At 39.4% G+C, this 22,400-nt stretch overlaps 1 protein-coding gene across 2 annotated transcripts in view; it reads right to left on the reverse strand.

Moving 5' to 3' along the window:
• The window catches only part of palm3 (paralemmin 3), a 39,316-nt gene extending 17,394 nt beyond the window's left edge, over nt 1-21,922 (reverse strand). The window contains exon 1 of one of the 2 annotated variants that reach the window (XM_007257172.4): nt 21,657-21,922. Coding sequence is in view for 1 of the 2 variants with exons in the window: in XM_022675187.2 (XP_022530908.2) it covers nt 4,753-4,760 (8 nt within the window). In the remaining variant the exon portion in view is untranslated. Of the gene's footprint in view, nt 1-4,752; nt 5,216-21,656 lie in introns of those variants that run through there. The other variant, XM_022675187.2, reaches the window with a different exon arrangement.
• Between the last annotated feature and the right edge of the window lie 478 nt (nt 21,923-22,400).

Raw genomic sequence — 22,400 nt, forward strand, 5'->3', positions numbered from 1 at the left:
GTGAGAGGTGACAAGGGAGTTCCTGCTAGCTGGCTAACGCAGCAGCTCCAACCTGTAACTGAATAATCCAACATTAGTAAAATGTTGTTTGTTTCGAGATATTTTAGTCTGAAAGGGCAAACAAGAAACACAAAATCTGCACTGATATCCGCAGTTGTGTACTGAAATAAGATGGGACCAGAAACATGTTGGATCGTCCATCCCTAATTTGAATGTTATTCTATACTGTTCGGGGAAGTCAACAAACAATATGGAAAGCACTATAACATGCTCCATAGGCAGGGAAAAAACTGTACCAGCATAACAGTAACTTTTTTACAGTTTGGTTAATACATACAAACATTATTATTTCAGTACAATTCTATACTGTTCAAGAAAGTCAATAAGCACATCAAATATCTTTAACCAAATAAATATGTTCCGCTGTGCCAAGGGCCGTATATTTAACCACAAAGTAGCTCTGGTAAAAAATACCAGCCAATCAAACTATATTTTTGATCAATGCCACATCTACAGCATGTTCCTGACCCACCTGTTGGCTTATTTGCAGCAGCAGTGTGTAAAACTACCTCCACCATGTGTGGAAGCTGTACTTTAACCTGGCTAGAGTTGCTGATCAGTTTCAATACAGTGCTTTATTATGCCACCAAGAGAAGATTAAAAAAGTTAGGATTACATTATGAGATTTAAAACACAACCTAGTCATCAAACACACCTACCAAAAAATACACGTTATGCTACAGCTATAGTACAGTCATATGTTATGAATGGATAAATGTCTGCTGACAGATGGGAAGACTGGTAAGCGGCATTGCTACAGGAAAATGAAATGAAGTTCAGAAAAGATGCAGTAACTGCCATCACATGTATTAAAGGAGGCATGTGCTAGTCTAATGGTAGGTGGGATAGTCGGCATTACTAAATTGGGTAAAAGTGGGATACAAATGTAAAAAATAATATGTTTTTAAAAATGAAACGTTCTGCTGAAAACTACAGAAAATACCTGAATCTAATCTGCCTGCATCCTGCAGTTCACTGTTAGAAGCTGTAAAGCACAGTTAATCTTTAGAGAGGGCAAACCGGAACAGGCCTTGAATCTCCCGATCCTGCAGTAGTCCAGACACGCTCAGACCAGTGAGTCACAGACTGAACAATAGTTTTGTGAAAAGACATTAACACAGCTTTTTCCATTTTTATGCTAAATGTAGTTGATCAGCTAAGATACGTTTGGTGGCTCTTAAATTTTGTACTGAAGCTAATGTAGCTAACAAGTCATGAAAGCTTATGACCTACAATTACAACTAGCACTGGAGCTTGATATCGGAAAGTGTGTGTGTGTGTGTGTGTGTGTGTGTGTGTGTGTGTGTGTGTGTGTGTGTGTGTGTGTGTGTGTGTGTGTGTGTGTGTGTGTGTGTGTGAACTGAGGTGGTTCCTGTGGCTTTCTTAATAACTGAGAGTGAATAATATGTCTTTAATTAGTGTTAATGATACTCAATATCTGACCTACGCCTTCACTACACTCAGGTTCTTCTCTTTAATAATGGCTATGATTCTACAAAGGACCATGACAACTCAGTCTAAAGAACCAACTGGACGCTTATTGTGGCTAAGATGAGTCAGATTAGTTGGATCTTCACATCACAAAGTCAAAGAACACTTTATTAGTTCAATATAGAAGTGGTTTTACAGTTACTGAGTTTACAAAGAAGTGTTTAATTACGCAAAGTACTCTTTTACAGATGGGTGTGTTGTGTTGACAATCCAGTGTTTGTTAGCAATGTTAGCCAAGCATCTTAAGAAACACATGTCATTCAGGTTAGATTTTAGCTTGCTATATTAGGGTGGACTGGTAAAATAATAGGTGGGCAAATTGTGCAATAAAAATAAGTAATATAAAATGGTCTACATAAAATAAATATAGTGTAATCTGTCTATCCACATATCTATCTATCTATTTATCTAATGTTGTCCATCAAAAACATTCTCATGGACATTTTAATAATAAAATATCAGTTCATAAGTATTCCTGTAATTGGCAGTTGGTTACAAAGCCCTGCCCCTTCTTTGGGCTGTCTATCAACCAACATAAGGAAAAGTCATACTTCCTAGAATGTATCTAGAACTGTCTAATAAAGCAGTGCATCTGGGTGGGATACAAAATTATGTTTTAAAGCTTGTTGTTCAATTAGCATTAACGTTTCAGGTGAGCAGGGCATAACTTTGGATTATAGCTAAAAAAAATTAATTTAACGCCAGACTGGGTGGGCAAGATACACATGTAGGTTGGCTAAGCCCACTCCTGCCTATAAATACCGCTGGCTCTGTTGTCAGTTATCAATAGGGGTGTCACGATCTCGATATTTTATCGAAATCGAATCGAAATGAGGTCATGGTCTCGAGTATCGAAGTCAAAAAGAGGATCGACGATCCCTCCCGCGCGCGCTACGCAAATAGCGCAGCGCGCTACGCAAATGGCGCGGCACCAACACAGCGCATCCTATTCATTTAAATAGAGAGAGCCACTGCATGAGCGCAGCCCCGCCCTCAGTTCTGCTGTGTGAGAGACAGCTGCCTTTCAACCACGGAGGAGAAACTGAAAACGGATTTATAGAAATATAGACAGGGCTCTCAAGTTTTGAGTGTCGGCGGGAGTGTGATCACTGTTTTTTATCTGTCCAACGGGGGAGGGGGGGCGGGGGTTGGGCGCGCAGGTTTTGTATCTGTATCTAACGGAGGGGTGGGTGCGCGCAGGTGAGAGCGTGTGAACTCGCTGAAATGCGTGTGTCAGTGTGACTTGAGAACACTGACTATAGATCACAGTGAGGTGGATAAAAATCTTAAACTTATAATTGACTACACCTGTTGCTTTCCATTGAATTAAAAAAACATCTTTCTCTCAGATAAAGTAAACACAAGCGTGTTTCTGACTAAAATAAAAGCTTTTCAGGAGAGATATAAGTTGTGTGTAAATATTTATAAGACAATACCTGACAAAATCTGTTTTAATGACGTTAATAAACATCACTGTGACAGCGCTAGTCACAGTTTCACCACATCACTTATCTAACCAGCCTGTACTGATTTCTGCCCCCCAATAATGCTTTCAATAACCTCTAATAGCCTTTAATAGTCTTCAGTAGCCTTTAAAAGACTTACCTGGCGGCCGTGGTGTGTCCACTAAACTCCGTAGTTATAAACATCCTGAGGTTAGCAGCGCGCTAACTGACCTGTTTATAATGTAATCCGAGCAGTGCCTCCGTGTCGGCTGTTCTAACCTGCTGCTGTTAGCTGCTTGGGCTGAAAGATGAACTGTAGTGAGCTGTATTATCCGGTTAGTGGGGTTAAAACCTTTATTTGTTTACAGAAACAGTAAAAACGGACTGGCTGAGCCCTGTAGCCCGTGGCTGGGCTGTACTGAAGTAGTGACTGAGTGAAGAGAGCGGGGTGCTGCTGCTGCTAGTGGTTGGATGAAGAACTGCAGCTTCATGTAATGAGCAGTTTCACCAGCCATCCACACACAGCTCTGATAAACTGCTTGTTTTAATAGTGCACACTGTTGCTACCAAAAAAAGTCACTAGATGGCATTACCATATATATCTTAATAAATAATAATAATAATATTTATAATATTTATAATAATAATAATAATAATAATAATAATAATAAATATATTATTTAAATTTTATGAGGCATAAAATAATAACAAGAAAAAAAAAACAAGAAAATCGAGAATCGAATCGAATCGTGACCCTCAAATCGAAAATGAAATCGAATCGAGGATTTAGAGAATCGTGACACCCCTAGTTATCAAACATGTCTTGGCTGATTGACTGAATCTGGAGTCAGTGTCGTCTGTAGTCATTAATATTGTTACTAAGGTAATCATTCATAATGGTTAGATTTTTTTATCTTTCCTATACATTAGAACTGAATTGATGCAGCACAGCAGCCTCTGATATTAAGGTGTGATTTTCTCTTCTTCTCTCCCTCTCTCTCCTGTGATTGTGGTGATTATCTCTAGGGTGTAACTCACTGATCAGATGGACTTGTTCTGTCCTGCTGGCCATAAAGCTGCTTTCCTACTGTTCAGCTCTGCTTGTGTCAAAAGACTCTGTAGACCCAGATAAAGCCCTGCTCTTCACAGTGCTAATACTAATATTTTTTGGAATTTATAAAACAAAATTAAAATATAAATCAGGACTGTACTTGCACTGGTATCTGAGATAAATCAGAACACAACAGAAACATAGTTTTTTGTATTTTTCTTATTTTTCACTCCTAGTCCCCTGCTGTCTAGAACCCACCCATCAAAAATGCCACAATCATTGGAAGGGCGAATGCTAGCATGAAGGCTAAAACATATCTTTTCAAACTGCTGATAAAACAACCCCACTGGAGATCAACCTGTGTTTAGGAGAATGCTAACTGCTAGTTCTGTAAAAAGCATGTCATGGCTAGCATAGCTGGAAGTGGACTAGTCATGTGCAATAGTCACATCACATGCAAAAACAGATATTTCCAATATTGCACAGCCTTGTGCTATTTAATTTGCACCTATTGCTGGTACTGATGAACAAATAATCATACACAGCTTGTTTAGTCCCTGCAGAAAGGCTTAAACAAACCATGTCTAATGCCAGGCGTGGGTTAAAGGTAGAGATGGGACCGATCCGATACAATATCGGTATCGGGGCCGATATTGACGTAATACGACGAATCGGATATCGGGCGGGCGCTGCCGATCCACTTACCGATCCATATCCCAGTCCAAAGCTTGAGCTGAACGATAAACCCGCCATTACGTTAACACAAAACGCATCCCTGATCAGGATTCCAGTTTAACAGTTTACCCTGAACCCCCAGCAGCTTCAGTCTGCGGCTGACTGAGTAACTTTAGCTGTTTATCTACACAAAAGTCCATTATCTGGAGAGTTTTCACTTTGGAAACGCTGTACAGCAGAACGGTACACGTAAAGTCAGCGTCTGAGAGGTAAACAGATTAACACCAGCAGTCTGTTAGCCTAGCTAGCACTGAACTGACAGCAGCTGCATTCCGGTGTTGTGAAGGTATGAACTACAGACTGGAGTAAACTATATTCATAATCCACGTATCCTATAAAACCACAGCATCTACAAACACTAACCAGCACAAACACACCCATCTGTTATTAAAAAACAGTCATTAATTTAGTTCGGAAATACAGTTAGCATTGCCGCTTAGTAGTGCTGGACGATATGGCCAAAATTTATATCACGATATACTCCTTAAATTTCGGTCGATACGATATAATTTCGATATTGATATAAATACTTTGAAGGCCTCAGAAAACTGCTAAGAAGCCCTGCAATCCCTGCAGCACTGCGAATTTAAATTATTATATAACTGTGTATTTGCACTTTTTGTATTGCTGGCATCAGATACCCTCATTATATGCACATCTATCTATCTATCTATCTATCTATCTATCTATCTATCTATCTATCTATCTATCTAATGGAAATCTGTACCTACTACTGTCTGAAAATTTAATTTAAGACTTTGAAACCTCCTTTCACAAAAACTTTAATACTTTAGAAATAAAAGTAGTCAAAATAAATGAATGCTCAATATTATTTGCATATAGCAAAATAATAACATGACATCCCTGTCAAACATAAGCCTATATAACTATTACCAATAAAAATAACTTTAAATTACAACAGAGGCAGAGCTTCTTATTCTTTGTGAACAAATTTAACAGATTAAAACAAGTGTTTCAACTAGGATATAGAATACAAGAAGCATTTATATACATAAAAGCAACAAGATTTTCCCGTCAAATAAACAAACCTACAGGCTCTATCAACTATGAATAACTTAGTTACAACATAAGCTATAAAAGTGCTTCAGTCAGTATAAGAAAAATATTGTATGTAGTGGAGTTGCTTGAAGTGGTGGAACAGATTAGATGTATTAACATTACCGCAGCTGGTCGGCTGCACTCTTCGGCACAATTTGCAGCAAAGCGGCAAGGGAGCAGACCCGCGGCCGGCCTCGAGGACCCGCGGCCGAGCGAGCGGACCCGCGGCCGGCCTCGAGGACCTGCGGCCGGGCGAGCGGACCCGCGGCCGGCCTCGAGGACCCGCGGCCGGGCGAGCGGACCCGCGGCCGGCCTCGAGGACCTGCGGCCGAGCGAGCGGACCCGCGGCCGGCCTCGAAGATCCGGGGCCGACCGAATCGAGTCTACTGTAGCCTTGGCTCCGCTCGTCCCGGCTCCGTTTGGCTCCAGCGCGAGACATATGTGCTGCGTAGCGAAGCGGACCCGAGCCTAGCCATTTTAACCTAGCCTTGCCTAGCCTAGCCTATTTGGCTACGTGCCTGTGTGGTTACGTCATCACGCACTGACGTAGCCCAGCTACGGGGGCTGAATGTGTTGAGCTCTGGGGCGAGCTGACGCCAGTAAAAAACGCCTGTCCGTGATTCTAATACATATCGATATACCACAAAGCTGATATCACCGTTATTGAAACATTTCTTATCGCGATAAATACCGATATCGAATTATTGTCCAGGCCTACCGCTTAGCCGTTAGCAATCTCCATTAAGATTTGCAGTCTGTTAGCCTAGCTAGCAAAATCATTCCGGCATTGTGAATGTAATAAATAACTATCTTAAGTGAACTACAGCCATAATCCACATCTAATATCAAACCACAGATCCTACCAACCCTAACCAGCACGAAGAAATCAATCTGTTATTAAAAAACAGTGATTAATTTAGCTCGGAAATACAGTTAGCATCGCCAGTTAGCCGTTAGCTATTGCAGCCAATCCTCTGCACTACCTGTCAAAATAAAAGTCTCCTGCACAACCGTTGCAAAAAATGCCCTGAATTTAATATTTAACGTATTTAATATTTTACTTTTTTTTATATTTAATAAAAATTCAAACATTTTATTTGAAAGGAAACTTGTGTAATTGCATATGAAGTGTGTCAAATAAATGACTTTTGAATGCATTTACATTAAATGCACCTGTGGATACTCTTAAAAGGGCTGTGTGGTCTGTTTCAGCCTCATTATTTAACCTTAATCATAGTACTATTAATAAACTAAAAGTATCGGTATTTGTATCGGTATCTGCAATCTTATATCAGTTTTATATCGGTATCGGATCGGAGCTGAAAAAAGTGTATCGTCCCATCACTAGTTAAAGGGGTATACAGCCCCACAGCAATAAGTTGCAGAGCAGTAGGATTGTGTATTTGGAAATGATGATGCTCCATCCAGTACTTTTGGATGCGTTAGAAAGTTGGAGATGAGTTATACCTCACTTATGCTCCTGGTCTTTGTCCATATGTCTGTATATGTGGACTAATGTATGGTAGCTGGATATGGGCTAGAATAGCACAGCACAGAGTGTGTAGGGTGTGTGCTGAAGTAGGCTAACGTAAACTTAGCTACATGGACGTGTGTGTATGTGTGTCTCATTGCCTCCCACACAATGCAGCCTCTGTTTAGGCAGGTACAGAACCTCTCTCTTTCTACAGCCCTGCTCTCTGCAGCCTTACAGGCTGTTCCTCACCACACACACACACACACACACTGTCAGATGTTTTTGATGTGTAAATAGACTGTAACTTTGTGTGAAGCTAACGTAACAAACCAGTTCCTTAATCAAGTTTATAAATATGTCTTATCAGAGGGTGTGATATCCTGGATGTGTGCATTCGTACATAAACCACAGACACACACAAACTTCAGCACATGATTGTGTGACAGGACACTGATGTGATGTTGTGTTAGCAGCCAGGATAACAGCACACAGATTAAGGCAAGTGTTTAATGATCTAAATTTGAATGGAAAGATTGAATGGCTATGTATTCACCAAAAATGTGATCCGCAATTGGCCGTCATTTTTTTTCTAATTTGCCAATCCTGAAAGCTGATCAGCTCATGTTCAAGAATTACAACAGTTCTGTTTGAGGCTTACTGTAGAAAGCTGCAGTTGATCATTCAACCACTCTGTATAAATGAAACAACGGAGCTGGCATGCGGTTGCAAACACTCATTAACAGTTGGCTGTGCCAGGCCAGTCTGGTGTTTCAGATTAAAAATGTTTTAGACTGTATAAAAGTTGTAGAATGTGTAAGACTAATGCATCTAGTAGAGGAAAGATATACTTTCAACACCATTAACTGGACTTCCCTCTCGATAGTGCACCTTTCAGTGACTATACAGTAAGTATTAGAACAGCAACAAAGCCGAGCTAACAAACACCACTTACCACACAAATCAGCAAACAGTAAAGACTACATTTCCCCCCCAAAAAAATTACTGCAACAGCATTCGGTTTTAGCACTGGACAAGCAGGTCCTTTTGGATGTTCAACATCGTTTTTAAAGAGGTTGATTTCAAAACAAATATTTTATCTTTAAAGACAATAAATACACAGTACATTATAGAATCCCTACATGATTATGTATTAGTTATGTACCAAGTTTACCTGAAAAGGATAATGTGACCTCTAGCCCCACCCTCAATCGATAACAAAAATCAGACGAAAGAATATCTGCGATCAAAGTTGTCCCAAGAAACACTTACTGGTTCATCTCTAATCAAGATTTGTAGTTAGAATTAGACATAAACAATACTTACTAGTCATACTTCAATGGTGACTTTAATTTACAATTTCTATTATCCAATATCTTAGACATTCATATTTGAACTACTGCCAAAAAACAAGCTAATAAATGTGAATTACTAAAAACTACTCTCTAAATAGGGAGTAAAAAGACAGAGAAATCTGTCAGTGCTGTGGGAGATTTGGGTGGCAACCCTTAGGAAAAGGAAGAAGGAGGAAGGGTTAAAGGTGAGAGAACAGTACATTGTGTCTGGATCCTCTGTGAACAGACAGGTAGTCCACAAGCAGAGGTACACACTAACCCTAAAGGATCAGCGGGGCTTGAAAATACAATATAATTTTCACGAAATATAAATTAACTTATTTAGCACTTTAAGAGTGTAGCGACAGCTGCCTGCTAAACACACATTCACAGTCCATTAGAATGAACGTGTGACTCACATATACAAAGTCAAATTAACATTTTTAAAAGCTTTCTTAATGTTTGAAAGGAAAAAATCACACTGTTTTCATTTTAGATGACAATATCTACTTAACAATTATATCTAAATTGTGGGATAACTAACTTATGGCAAAATTTGGTAAGGGTGATCATAATAGAGCATTAAAAAGCACTTTGTTATATGAAACAAAAGATGTTATGTGGTTTCTGTTGTCTGCTGAGCTGTTAAAAGTGACTTTCAATGTGCAGCGGTTTCACAATGTTAATATAAACACAGCTTTTTTCAGTTCCTCTCTGAAGCGATTCTGTGAAGCGGCTCTCACCCACTTTCCGCAGATGAAAGTGGACAGGAAGTGCTTTTTCCTGCATTAATTTCCTTGCAATGAAACGTCACCTTTTAACTTGTATTAACCCCACCAGCTCTAGTGCTGTTTACAGCTTGAAGCTCATTTACTTTTTAAAACTGTCTCTACTGTCCAGAAACAAAACCAAAATCCATTTAATGTGTCAATCTACATTTGACAAAACATCAGGCAGGTGTTGTGGAGTGTTTCCACTATGCAGTGGACAGCATGTACCAAAAGTGCTTGAAGGAAAGAGAAATGTGTGTGTGTGTTAAATTAATGATGCTGCAGGTGTGTATTAGATTACACAGTTTCTGTGGTGTACCAGTGGCCCGCTTCATCTTACTGCACTACAAACTTATGTGTTTGGGGACAGTTAGCTTTTCAAAAAAAAACTTTCATACAGATGATCAGGTGTTCTTTGAGTACGGACCAATGTCATACTGTGCTATGGTAAAAGTGGTTTAAGATACTCCAATGTTTACCAAAGGTGTTTATGATGGTGATTAAAGTTGCCTTAGAGAAGTCCGGGTAATGAGTTTTAGACAATGACACTGCCAACACCATGCTTCACAGTTAATGTGAGGTTCTAACTTTGAAAAACAGGGTTGGGTTGGTTTCTTAGAAATCACAGTTTAGCCACAACCATTTAGATCAGCACACTTTTTTGCTTTACTATCAGATCCATCTGGTACCTGGAGCGATAATAGGCCAGAGAGCTTTATCACCCTGTGTGACAATTTTATCAGAGAGATGTGGTAGTGGACAACAAACCAGGGCCCAGGCACCAAGAGGCAAGTAGACCCAAGGAGTGCATAGACCATGCTGTGGAAAAGCGTTATATAATTGCAATTCTTACGTTTTTTAGCTGATGCTATCTGAATGAGTCACAGCCAATCAGAAAACAGTTGATTTACAATGTTAAAGTTACTGTGTAAGGAATAAAGAGAAGTTGAATTTTTGGTTTATAAACTACCATAGATACTGAAAGTGGAGCTTGATGGCTAGTGGGAATAGATGTGGGGATGGGCAAAATGTGGGATATGGGCTTTTAAATCTCTAATCTCTCAAGTCTTTTCTGCAGAACTGAAGCAGAACACAGTTTCATTCTGAACACATCAAGAGTCAAACTCATCACAGGAAAGAGAGATAGAGATAGAGAAACAACGGCAGGCCCGATTCACTTTCCTGTTCAGACAGGCCCTGAGGTGCGCGTGTGTGTGTGCATGCCTCTGGGCTGTAAGCTTCAGCACTCAGATAAAAAACACCCAACATTCTTCACACACCTCACCTCAAACACACTAAACACATTCAGCCATCAAAATGCAGCTGTGGGGTCAGAGGTCAGATAGACATTTACTACTTTAACCTGCATCAATAACCCGCTCCTTCCCGGAAGCAACACTGATTTCAAAGCGATAATTTGCCCAAACTTTCCTGTCTCTCTGGCATGTTGGTGAATGAAGTTTATCATGTTTACAGATAACAGTTGCACAGTGTGAGAAATGTAGGATAGTAACTGTAGGCGGAGGAAGATAGTATTCACTAGCTTGAGTGCTGTCCTGTGACCAGTGCTGATCAATTACTATAGAGGCTATGCATTGTTGGCACATTCTTGCTAGAACACACTCCCCTAGTTAAGAGACTAAGTGGCAAAACCTGGAAATGTTTTTAAGGGCAAAGGTATGCTTATGGTAAAAGCACTAGGGTTTGAGACCAATTCAACAAAATTATCAAACATGTGGACCTGTGAAAGCTACATTCCGGTACATGGATTGCATTTTTTTTGTAAAATTGCAGCAATCCATGTGTTTCTCACTTGTTTAGTTTTCAGCAGTCTGTAAAGTATGACTCCCACATTTTCTTAAACTGTTTGTACAGCTACACACATTAAAGTCTTTCCCATTTTTTTAAAAAGCAATAACACTGAACACTATCCCTGCCACTGAACCTGTCTTTTAGTCACTCCGTGTGCATTACAAGTCAAATGCATACCTTCTATTTACTAGTTTTCATTTTTAGAAACATTAGCTTTAGTTCCAGATGCACTTTTATCTGACTAGCAGTGTTTCATCTACATACAGTTAGCCGCTGTTTCTGCAGAATTTTTAATAAAAACACAGTTATAAAATTCTGCAGAGAGCTTTAATTCGAAACATTAGATACAGACGCCAGAACAGAACCATTATCTGTTGACACAACCCACTATGCAGCCTTTTGATAGTACTATATTAATTTAATTCCTTATTAAAACCACAGAACATCCACAGCCCATAACCTCAGATAACATCGCTAACTAACTAGCTTTGTACAGCTCATGTTTCAGCTTAAAAACAGACACTCTTTGAAGAGGTAGTAAATGAGCACTCACTACCAAGACAGGTAAGTAATGCTAAACCCACTTAAAACCCTGCTGAATGTTAGCATTGTCACTAACATGTTCCAACACTGCCAAGTTTGGCTGTTAGCGTTACAGCTAAACTGCTAAAAAACCACTGCTCCGGGGTCCCCCTGGAGTCTGGAAGTGGAAGTCATGCTTTGAGGCACCCCACAAGAAGGCTTATATGCTTTTCTAGACTTTTGAGTCATTAAAAGCTAAAGAAGCATATTTGATCCTCAGTTTACTGATATGAGATCGGGAACAGACTAGTGCTCTTTTACATTCGTCTAGCATCTTTCGTATTAAAGTAACAGAGCACACAACAGATATGAAACATGTCTTGGCTGACTACATTCCTTATCCATGAATAGAGAACAATAGACAAAAGAGACGTAAAGGGTTAACTATCCCGGTCAGACAGACGTGTAACTATCCTGTGGTGAGTTTTTAAGGGATTACAACTGCATTCCTCTAGAACCTGTTTAGGTTTAGCTTTAGTGCCACAACAGCTCGTCTGCAAGCCTCTGCATGCACAGCACCCACTATGGCACGGCTCTGGTAGAATGGAAAGTCTAGAAAGTGTAGAAATGCTTTATTGATGGCGAGCGGGGAAGAGTGTGTGCGTTTGTAAAGTTCCCCTGTTGCTAAAAGGCAACACTGAATCGCTGAAGGAAGCTTGGCACGCCAAAATTAATTTAGCTCAGAGAAATTACACAAGGCAGGCCGCTTGTAAGGATGATGTTCTGGCTGCTAAATTAGTAAAGTTTCATCTCGGCAGACGCTGATTATACCCAGCCTTCCCTCTAAGCACGCAGTCATTATCTGCTGCAGCTCAGAGAGGTGTGTTACTGAGGCCTTGTCTTTAATTAGCCATTACGGCGGCCCCACTGCGATCTCCTGCACTTAAACAGGTAATTTATTACCCAGTTTATTACACGATTAATCCTGAACAGTGTGTGGGTGTGTGAGTGATCCAGCTGCTGTGGATGAGGTGATGAGAACATTCTGCTTGCTGCAGAATTTCAGAAATGTCATCAGAAGAAGAGATATGCTCAAAATTACTATAGCGCAAACATTAATATGAGTAATATTAGTAGTGAAGAACCCTAAAAGAGGAAACCCTATTGTGCCATTCCATGAAAAGATTCCACAACTATTTTTATTTTCAGTCCCCTGACTGTCTTGAGCTCAGCCTATCACAAAATGATATCATCCCAGGGAGGGTAACAGCTAGCACGTTGTTCATCTTTATTTCCGCAGCAGTTTTCTCACATGGCGTAATGGTGCTACACATGCAGCAGCTTGCAGTCCTGAGACTTCAGCTAAATTCAAACTGGTTCTAAAGGAATGCAGTGCAGGTCTAATCCAACATAAGGTCATTTTACACACCACATTAGGCCACCACACTCACACACATACCCCACACAGTTTAGCACAGCAGTCAACAAATAAATACTGCATTCATAAAACCTCATTATGTCATTACATGAAAAGAGCTAACATTTCTGGACTGTCATTAAAAGCGTTAAAAAGGAAAGAAGCATCTGCAGTGAGAAGGTAGAGTAATATTACAGGATTTTACACAAACAAGCAGAACCATTTTGATACTGTAGGCACAAAAAAACTTATTCATTGCGATGTTCTTAAATGTTCTTAAAATAAGCTGATATATGAGTTAACAACTCTTTTCCTTTCCAGTTAAATAAGCTTGGAGGAGAACACTAACCACTAATTCTGTAACGTAAAGCAAACAGACTCCTGCGGTAGCATTACTAATCCTGAATGATGGAATCAGTTAGGCTAGCAGTTAACTCTATAAACGTAAGAAACACTTATCAGATACCCCACATGTCTTGGCATTTCTGAAAGCATCTTTAAAAATGATGACCTTTTGATGAACAAACAAGTCTCTTGCAGGTTTTGCAAGTCTTTTGCAAGATAAGCACCGAATTAGAGGCTTTCAGAGGCAAAACAATGTTTTTCCTATTCTCTACAGTAGCAAGTTATACTGGGAAACAAATGTGAAAAAATCTAAAAAGTGTCAGCCCCCTTTCCCACCCCTTAAAACAGTTTTTCTTTCTGGGAAAAACATATCTCTTATGAATTCTGAATGTCTAGAGATCACGTCTTTCCTTGCATACAAAAACCGGCAAAATCTAAAACGAAAACTTCTCGTTTCACCCCCCTGGCCTTCACAGGCGCACCCAAATCTCTGCTAAAGTGTATGTGTGTGTGTGTGTGTTGACGCCACAGGGTCTGAGAGAAACACACTCTAACAGCCACTAAACACCACTGTCAGTGTGCGCTAATGCTAACTGCACTATCAAGTGTTGGTTTCAGACCAGTATTTCCATTTCAAAAGGCCAAACAGATACAATAAATCAGACAGGATCCTAAATCCTTGATCCTAGTCTCCTAAACACAGCAATACTGCTGTTTACTGAAATTGTTTAAAAATCACGCTTAAGTTGCTTCTCTTACCATAGATGTAATTGATCAGTTAAGAGCAAGACCACCTTTCTAGCTACATATCATATTGAAAAATGCTAGTAGATGTGCTAGACCTGTGGTTGTTTCACTTTTAAGAATCATGGCACTGCCCATGTTTTCTACAGTCATTGGTTAAGAAACGCCTGGTCTCTAAAGTTTGCTTATTTGGTTAACAACAGTCCCAGGGTATGTAATTATGCCGTATGATACTAGGAAAACCCTAAAAATAAATATACACGTACACTGTATTGTCCATTACAGAGAAACAGACATTAAATTCTAGATTAGACTAATTAGACTACAGCTGTAGCACTGTTGGGTGGCACTGTAGCCAATCAGTTCCCTCAGTTGTTCCTTTAAGCTTAGCAAGTGTAATTATGCCCTTGAAAGCTCTGAAAACTAAAGCATACTGCAGCCCTCTTTGAAAGAAAAGGTGATTTTTTTTGTTGTTTCAGATTGTTTAAGGTGAGAATCTGATGATGATTAAGATGAAAATGCTGGTCATCCACATATCCTATACTTTATACTATATTATTTCTATATAGTTATCTTAGATTTTGACCAACATAAAGTATGTTTTTATTTAAGGTTAATAGAGAAGCTAGTCTATCAACATGAACCAACTTGGCTAAACTGGTTGTCAAGCTTGCCATACTGATTATATAGTTTGGTAATGATAGTTGAACAGTTTCATTTTAGTGGACTGGCACTGTTTTGCAGGTCGAACGGTGAGACCAAGCTGATTAAACATTCAGCTTGGTCCACTAAAGAACGAAAGTTGAAAACTCTCACCAAATATGTATAAACTAATAGACTACAAGGAGAAAACTCAGGAAAATAGATTTTTGGTCAAACTCTACGTTTAACCTGCTGTGACTTAGAGAATCTCAGACAGCAGCTGTGTTTAAACACGAGGCATGCGCTAAAGGTTAGCATAGGATTAGTGCAGGATTAGGCTGAATCCATGTCCCATAAAAGACGTCAGTGTCACAACTGACACAAGCCATTCCGGATCTTTGTAAAACAAACAATACCTGGCTGAGGTGGTAATGAATCAAAGTTACTCTTTTACTATACGTTTTTTGAGTATCATCATTATTATTTTTAAATTGGAATATAAGTAAACCTGTGTGCTCCAGGTGAACTTTCACTGCAGTAGCAGCAGCAGGAGTCTTTTCACCATGACAGACTGAATAGCTCAGCTTAGCGGTAGATAATACCATTCCACATTATGACTGACAGGAGTATGTGGGCTGCTTCTTATACACTGTTGTCAAACCCATGTGTGAAGGTGAAAGGTGAGGGTTAAATCCATCTGAGGGCCCTTACAGTGGCCTATAGGCATTGCTATCAGTGAACTGGGGTCAGCCACGGGTCAAAACTGTCACTGGGATCCCACAGACAGTCTATAAACGCACACAAGAGCAATAAATACTTAATGACCTTTTAGAAAATATCATAGACATGCAAGTATTCCCTTGTAGCTCTGCTTATATCAGTCTTACAGTGATAGCCAGAGGGGCAATTGTACTAACATTGTAAACATAGAGTTATAAAGCATTCAGAGATCAGTGCATTAGCATTAGCCTTTGTGTAACAGCACTATAGCCTATGGGTTTTCCGCTTCTGCTGTTTTAAACAGGGAGTGCTCCACATGTTTTTCTGCCTCACTGCATATGTGAGTCTGCTACTGAAATCTTTAACTTCAAATAAAGGTGAAGAATAGTCCATTATATCAACACCTACCACTGGAAACGGAAACCACCCTAGGACTATTGTTATCTATTATTGCCTTTTAATCCAGTGTGTCTTATGTATGAATTTTACCAGTCAGGTTGTAAGGAGCAGTAAAGCCATTCCGCTGAAGTTCTCCAGCACCGGGTCTGAAACAGCATTAGCATTAGCCGCTAACCGCGACTTCCCTGTTCAGAGGTGAGTATTATCGGCCTGTAGCCTGCTGCTAACCCCAGCTAGCACTGCTGGAGTACCATCCGCATTACCCGCTAACCGCGCTCGCTATTTCCCTATTCAGGGATGCGTATTATCGGCCTGTAGCCTGCTGCTAACCCCGACTAGCCCTGCTGGAGCAGCATTAGCATTTCCAGCTAATAGGTAGCTGCTAATGCTAATGCTCCAGCTTTAGTGCTGCAGAAATTCGGGGATTTAAGTGTGCTGTAAATAAACTCACCCAAATAAACAGTTTTATTTGGGTGAGTTTATTTACAGCACACTTAAATCCCCGAATTTCTGCAGCGAATTCGGGGATTTCGAATTTCGGAGAGAAATCTGTGTAGAATATAATGCAGCACTCATTTGACTTTAAAAGAAAGTATTTTTTTTATTACAGTTTTGTTTACTTATCTTAGCTTTTCTTAACTTAGTTAGCTAAAGTTACCCCCCACCAGCACCCAGCAGCTAGACCTGCTGAACTAGAAGGTTCTTATAGTGTCTCTTAAAATGCGCCTTATAACTGGGTGTGCCTTATATATGGAAATAAACCAGAAAATAAATGTTCACTGATAGTGAAAAATATAGTAGACTATGATCACACTGTTGTATTTTAACAGTCTGGATAAACCACATTAAATTAGATCTAAATCACATTTAGAGACGGTCTGAAATGCAATTACACTCAGATTTGTACATAAGCATTAGTCTTTATGCTTCGGATTATGAATTTGAAATTGGATCACCGCAGCAATGTATGCAAATCAACTTGCACATAACAGTGCATTTCACTAGATCTAATTTAAGAAACAAATCCAATTTGCCTGCAGTTTTAACACAGCCTTACTGACAAGCGTTTATGAGTTTTATTTTTTTTTTCTCCAAAGCTATCCTAGCTACATGTGTGGGGTGTGTGTGTGTGTGTGTTTCCATCAGATCTAATTAAGCCGCTAAGTCCATGCTAACTTTTTGTGTTCTATATATATGCTAATAAAACACTAGCAGTGTTAAACTGTGTGTGTGCTGTTTAAATTAGAAGAAGCCTTGGGAAGGGCAGTCTAAACGTCCTTCGCTTATTATCAGCCAACAATACCTACACACCCCAACACACACGATTACGGAAATAACCTTATCAAAATCAAGTCTGCTCAGCTGCTACTGTAAAGCTAAATAATAGCAAATAGGGTTGTGTATTGACAAGAACTCAATAATAACATAGGTATTACAATAGGGGTTATGATTCAATATAACAGAATGTAATGAGATACTGCAAGCAAGGTAATTATAGTATATATTGAAATTGTTTAAATGAAATTTTAAGAAAGCTGTTTTAGTACAAAACACTAAACATTTTCTAATCATTTTTATAAAATCTGTATAAAAGAAAAGTTATTTTTATCAGTTATAAAATTGGGATCTAACGACTAATGGTCAGGGTTTAAACACAACACATACATGTAAACATACATAACATGTAAACTTATAATTAATATTGATTCAGTGTTTTTGAAAATCTATACATTATTGCACAACAAAATATTGCAATACTTCAATATACTGATATTCCCTTACACCCCTAACATCACACCCTTGGAATACCATATCAACTCCTTGAAACAGCACAGCAGCTCAATACCAACCATCTAGGATACCATAGCAACAACATGGAACAACATACATAGATGTTTTGACTGGATTAAAAGTAAACTTTTTACTCAGATTTTACAAATATGATGGTACGTTTTTCCCAAATTATACAAAAAAATTAATTAAAGTATTGCAATATATCGGAATATACTAAATTGCAACCCATGTATCATGCTACATGCCATGTATTGTCAAGTTCTTGTAATACCCAACCCTATTTTTTACTGAATTTAACTAATCTATTAAACTTAATAAAAACAGTAACTGTGTATTAAATAAAGCAGAATGTCTGTACAGGATGTGACTTATGTACGTAACATTTACATATTTATTGTATATTCCATACTGCCAAAAAATTAAAATTCATCTTGGTGACAGTGTTTATACCCCTAGGAAATGCAGTGTCTTCTGAGAGTATAGATCACATCCATCCTCTTTCCCCTGACTGAGCGACTAGAGCTGAGAGTGTTTGCCTGCTGTGTGGGTGGAGTTATGAGAGATTTTATTTTAGATTTGAGTTAAGTGATTATATAACGTCTGTTCGTGGAGAGCGTGATCACTCTGAGAGCTTCTCAGCAGCTCTGACGAGGGGAGCGCTGCTGGAGTCGGAGATGAACAGGTGAAACAAGCAAAAACGTTTCATTACATAAAATATTACATAACTCTCGGAGTGACGAGCTGCTGAAGGGTCTCCGTCTATATAATCAGAGCTGTTTGTGTGCGCGTGTGTGTGCGTGTGTGTCTGTGAAGGTGGTGATCTGCACGTTGACGAATTTCCCTAAAGCCGAATACACACATTTCACACCAAGCACAGAGAGTGTGGGATTACAACCTCCGCTCCCAACACATCTCTTTCTCTTTCACCTCTCTTTCTCTTACTGCTATACAGACAAAGATATTGGCATAGACTCAGAAACATCCTTTTGGAAAAACACAGCAACTGCGTAGGAGCCCCATATTAACCGCCTGGGATGCCAAAGCAACAGTTTAGCAAGACTACAACTACCAACTGAAACCAAATATGTTTTGGACTAATCCCATGTTCACTGTTTATTCCCTTGTTCCCTGTTTGTTTCACTCTTTAGTGATGGAGAACACTATAAGAACAGGAGATGTACCCACAGGATGCAAAGATGGAGGGCATGTCAGAAAAAGTTTAGTCGACAACCAAAATTATCAATAGTTGCAGCCATAGTAGCAACCACTACAAAGAGATACCCGAAATACAACGGCTACATTACAAAACACAGAAAGAAACAGCATGGCCACCATCTGGGTATACCAAAGCAACCTCTTAGCAAGAGCAACTGCTTGAAACAACCCAAATACAAAACAAACAGAATGACAGGGATTATTTACACCAGACAGAACCACCCCAACAATGACTAGAAATCCAGCCCAAACCACTCAGCAACCACCTTGGACATCATAAAAGTTACTCAGCAACACAAAGTGGCAGCCATTAAGAACACCAGTAAAAAACAATAGAAACAGCTTGGCAAAACCATAGCAGCCCTTTTGAAATACAACTTCTAAATCAACGCTTTCCCTTGGATGATAGGGAAACCTGTTTGCTATATAACTCGAGTAATCACTTTGCATACCATAACAATCACCTTGCAACTCCATAGCAACAACATGAGATGCTATAGGAACTGCTTTGTAACACCAAGCCAAGCACCCAGCACACTTCATATAAACCACTTTATACGTAAAATTCATTTTATTTGTATTATCCAACTAAACTTATGGGTGAATCACATAGACTTTTAATAACTAAGATACTAACCATATTATTACCATCTTAATGAAGCCTAACAGCATAATTCTGTATAAGTGCACAAGTGTTTCCGTGAAGCAATCTGCCAACTTAATGCCACATTCAACAATATACAAAGTGATGGCTTGCTCCTGCAGCCTTCAACACAGAGGTCACAAACATACCTACAAATAAGGTAGCATGAAGAGAATGACTACACACTGATGGCAGTTGACATAGAAAATACACACCCAGTATGCAAATAAAGGGTGCCAGGAGCCAGTGGAAAGGTGTTTTGAGTTTTACTCATAAAGATTGCACTGCCCAAGCAGAGGTTAGGTCAGTTCATCACTAACCAACGGAAATGCACTCTCAAGCCCAAACTGTCGATGGCAAATAAAATAAGTTGCGGGTTTGATTATACCACATCATTCCTCTTATGTGGAACTTTAAATGTAAGCAAATTAAATTGTGTCTACAAGAACTACAAGGACTAGTGAAATGGTCATTTGTTTCAGTCAAACAGATGCTCATGTTCTTATCTTCTTTTAACGGCAAACATAACTGATATGTGTAAAACCAACAAGGTCACAAATGACTGCTGTATAACACTAAAGCATCTCTACACAACTACGTAACACACTGCTTTACTTCTACTATCTGACGGACCCCCAGTCACATGAGGTGTGTGTGACACTGAGCACACACTCCTGTAGCTGACTCAGCTCTTTGCAAGCATGAACATCCACTGTGGAACTGGAACACGCCCACGCCCCAAGCTTCTTTGCCACTGATTGGCTATGTTTGTCAGCTGTAATGAGGCAGGAAGTGTGTTTACTCTCGTTTGTTTTCTCACCTCGCTCTGTCAACAAGGCCTGCTAACACTGTGCCACAGTAGAGCGTTAATCCAGCTGCACAGCTCACACTCAGAGAAGCAGCTCACTGATACACAGTTACAGAGACAGTCTGGAGGAAATCTCATAATATCCACCAATGTTAGTGAGAGCTTTGACAGTCAACATCCTGAATAACAATGAAGGATGCTAATGGGTAAATGAGTAACACTTTACAATGAAGAATTGCAAGTTATGACATGACAAAATGTAATATTTGTATGTATCATTCAATTGGAAGTTTATGTTATAGGTCTAATAATGTCCATATACATCTCACAACACCTGTAGTATCTGTTTTAGTCTAAAACATTATGAATATGAACTTGTTTTCTTTGCATTATTTGAGGTCTGAAAATCTGACAAAATCAAAAACTGAGAAACTGATACAGAAACTGAAGTGTTTTCAGAACTGTATGTATAGGTCTTGTTTCAGCTGCACGTCTTCCAATTCTTCTATAGGTTTTATAGTATGCCTAATATATCTGTACACTAGTTTTATTACACCTGCACAAGTATGTAACAGAAATATAAACACCTACAAAACATGTGACACGTTTTACATCACCACACACAGTAAATTTGCAAGTGTTCAATAAACCCTCATAGTGTTAATGTGTTATTTCACACAGAAAAAATACTGTGCAATTTAATTCTTATATTAACTTATCTTAACTTGTATACGTTTCATTTCAATAAGTATTTATCAAGGATTGTCTGTGTTCATTCAAATGTTAAAATATCTTTCACTGATAACAGTCCTAAACCCGTTGTTAAACCGTTATATACTACTGTGTAAATTAAAGGATGCAAATATACACACCGCTGCTACAGTACACACACACACACACACACACACACATACAGAGAGAGAGAGAGAGAGAGAGAGAGAGAGAGAGAGAGAGAGAGAGAGATGTACTAACATACACGCGCAGGAAAAAGTTAGCACGGGGCTTAAACGCTGGTCGAACTCTCCAGTCCACCTTAAATTGTGCAGTAGTTACATTCTGCCACCACACGTACCTGCCTGAACGTAACTGCTGCGTCATTTAAGGTGGAACGAAGAGTTGGGTTACATGTAGCCAACTTCTGCCTAACTGCTCGTGAAGCTTTAATGATTGGACACTTACCTGGCAGTAATGTCCTCCTCAGCACTGCACGCGCAACTTTTTAGACACTTGGATAGCACGTTCCAGTAGATTAACCCACTTCTAACGTACACACACCCCGTCTCACACACACCGCCCCACACACCAAACCCAACGCAGACACCTCGCCCTAAACACACACAGCGCTGCTGGAGGGAAGTTAGTGTGTGTCTCGGAGTGTGTGTGTGTGTGGTGTGTGTTTAGCTTGCACTCGACTCTCCTCCTTCTCCTTCACTCCGCCTCTTCTGGCTGCGTTTTGCGCGCGCTCCGGTTACCTGCAGGAGGCAGGTGCGGTGTGTGTGTGTGTGTGTGTGTGTGCGTGCGTGTGTGACTCCTGCTGTCTTTTAAAACATATATATGTTTAACTAAACCTGGAGATATATCAAAGTATGTGCACACAGCTATATGTATACATATCTGAAAAAAGAGACCACTTAGTTTCTTTGATTTTACTAAACTGATAACCTCTGGAACATAATCATTACATTTTTGCACCAGGAATGGCATAAAGTATTAAAAAAATCAGTGTGTAAGACTGGTGGAGGAGAACATGCCAAGATAAATGAAATCTGTGATTAAAAAACTGTTATTCCACCAAATATGGATTTCTGAACTCTTTACGAATATGAACATGTATTCTTTGCATTATTTGAGGTCTGAAAGCTCTGCATATATATATATATTTTTTTGCCATTTCTCATTTTCGGCAAATAAATGCTCTAAATG

The sequence above is a fragment of the Astyanax mexicanus genome, chromosome 5 (genome assembly GCF_023375975.1).
Source record: "Astyanax mexicanus isolate ESR-SI-001 chromosome 5, AstMex3_surface, whole genome shotgun sequence".
Classification (NCBI taxonomy): domain Eukaryota; kingdom Metazoa; phylum Chordata; class Actinopteri; order Characiformes; family Acestrorhamphidae; genus Astyanax; species Astyanax mexicanus.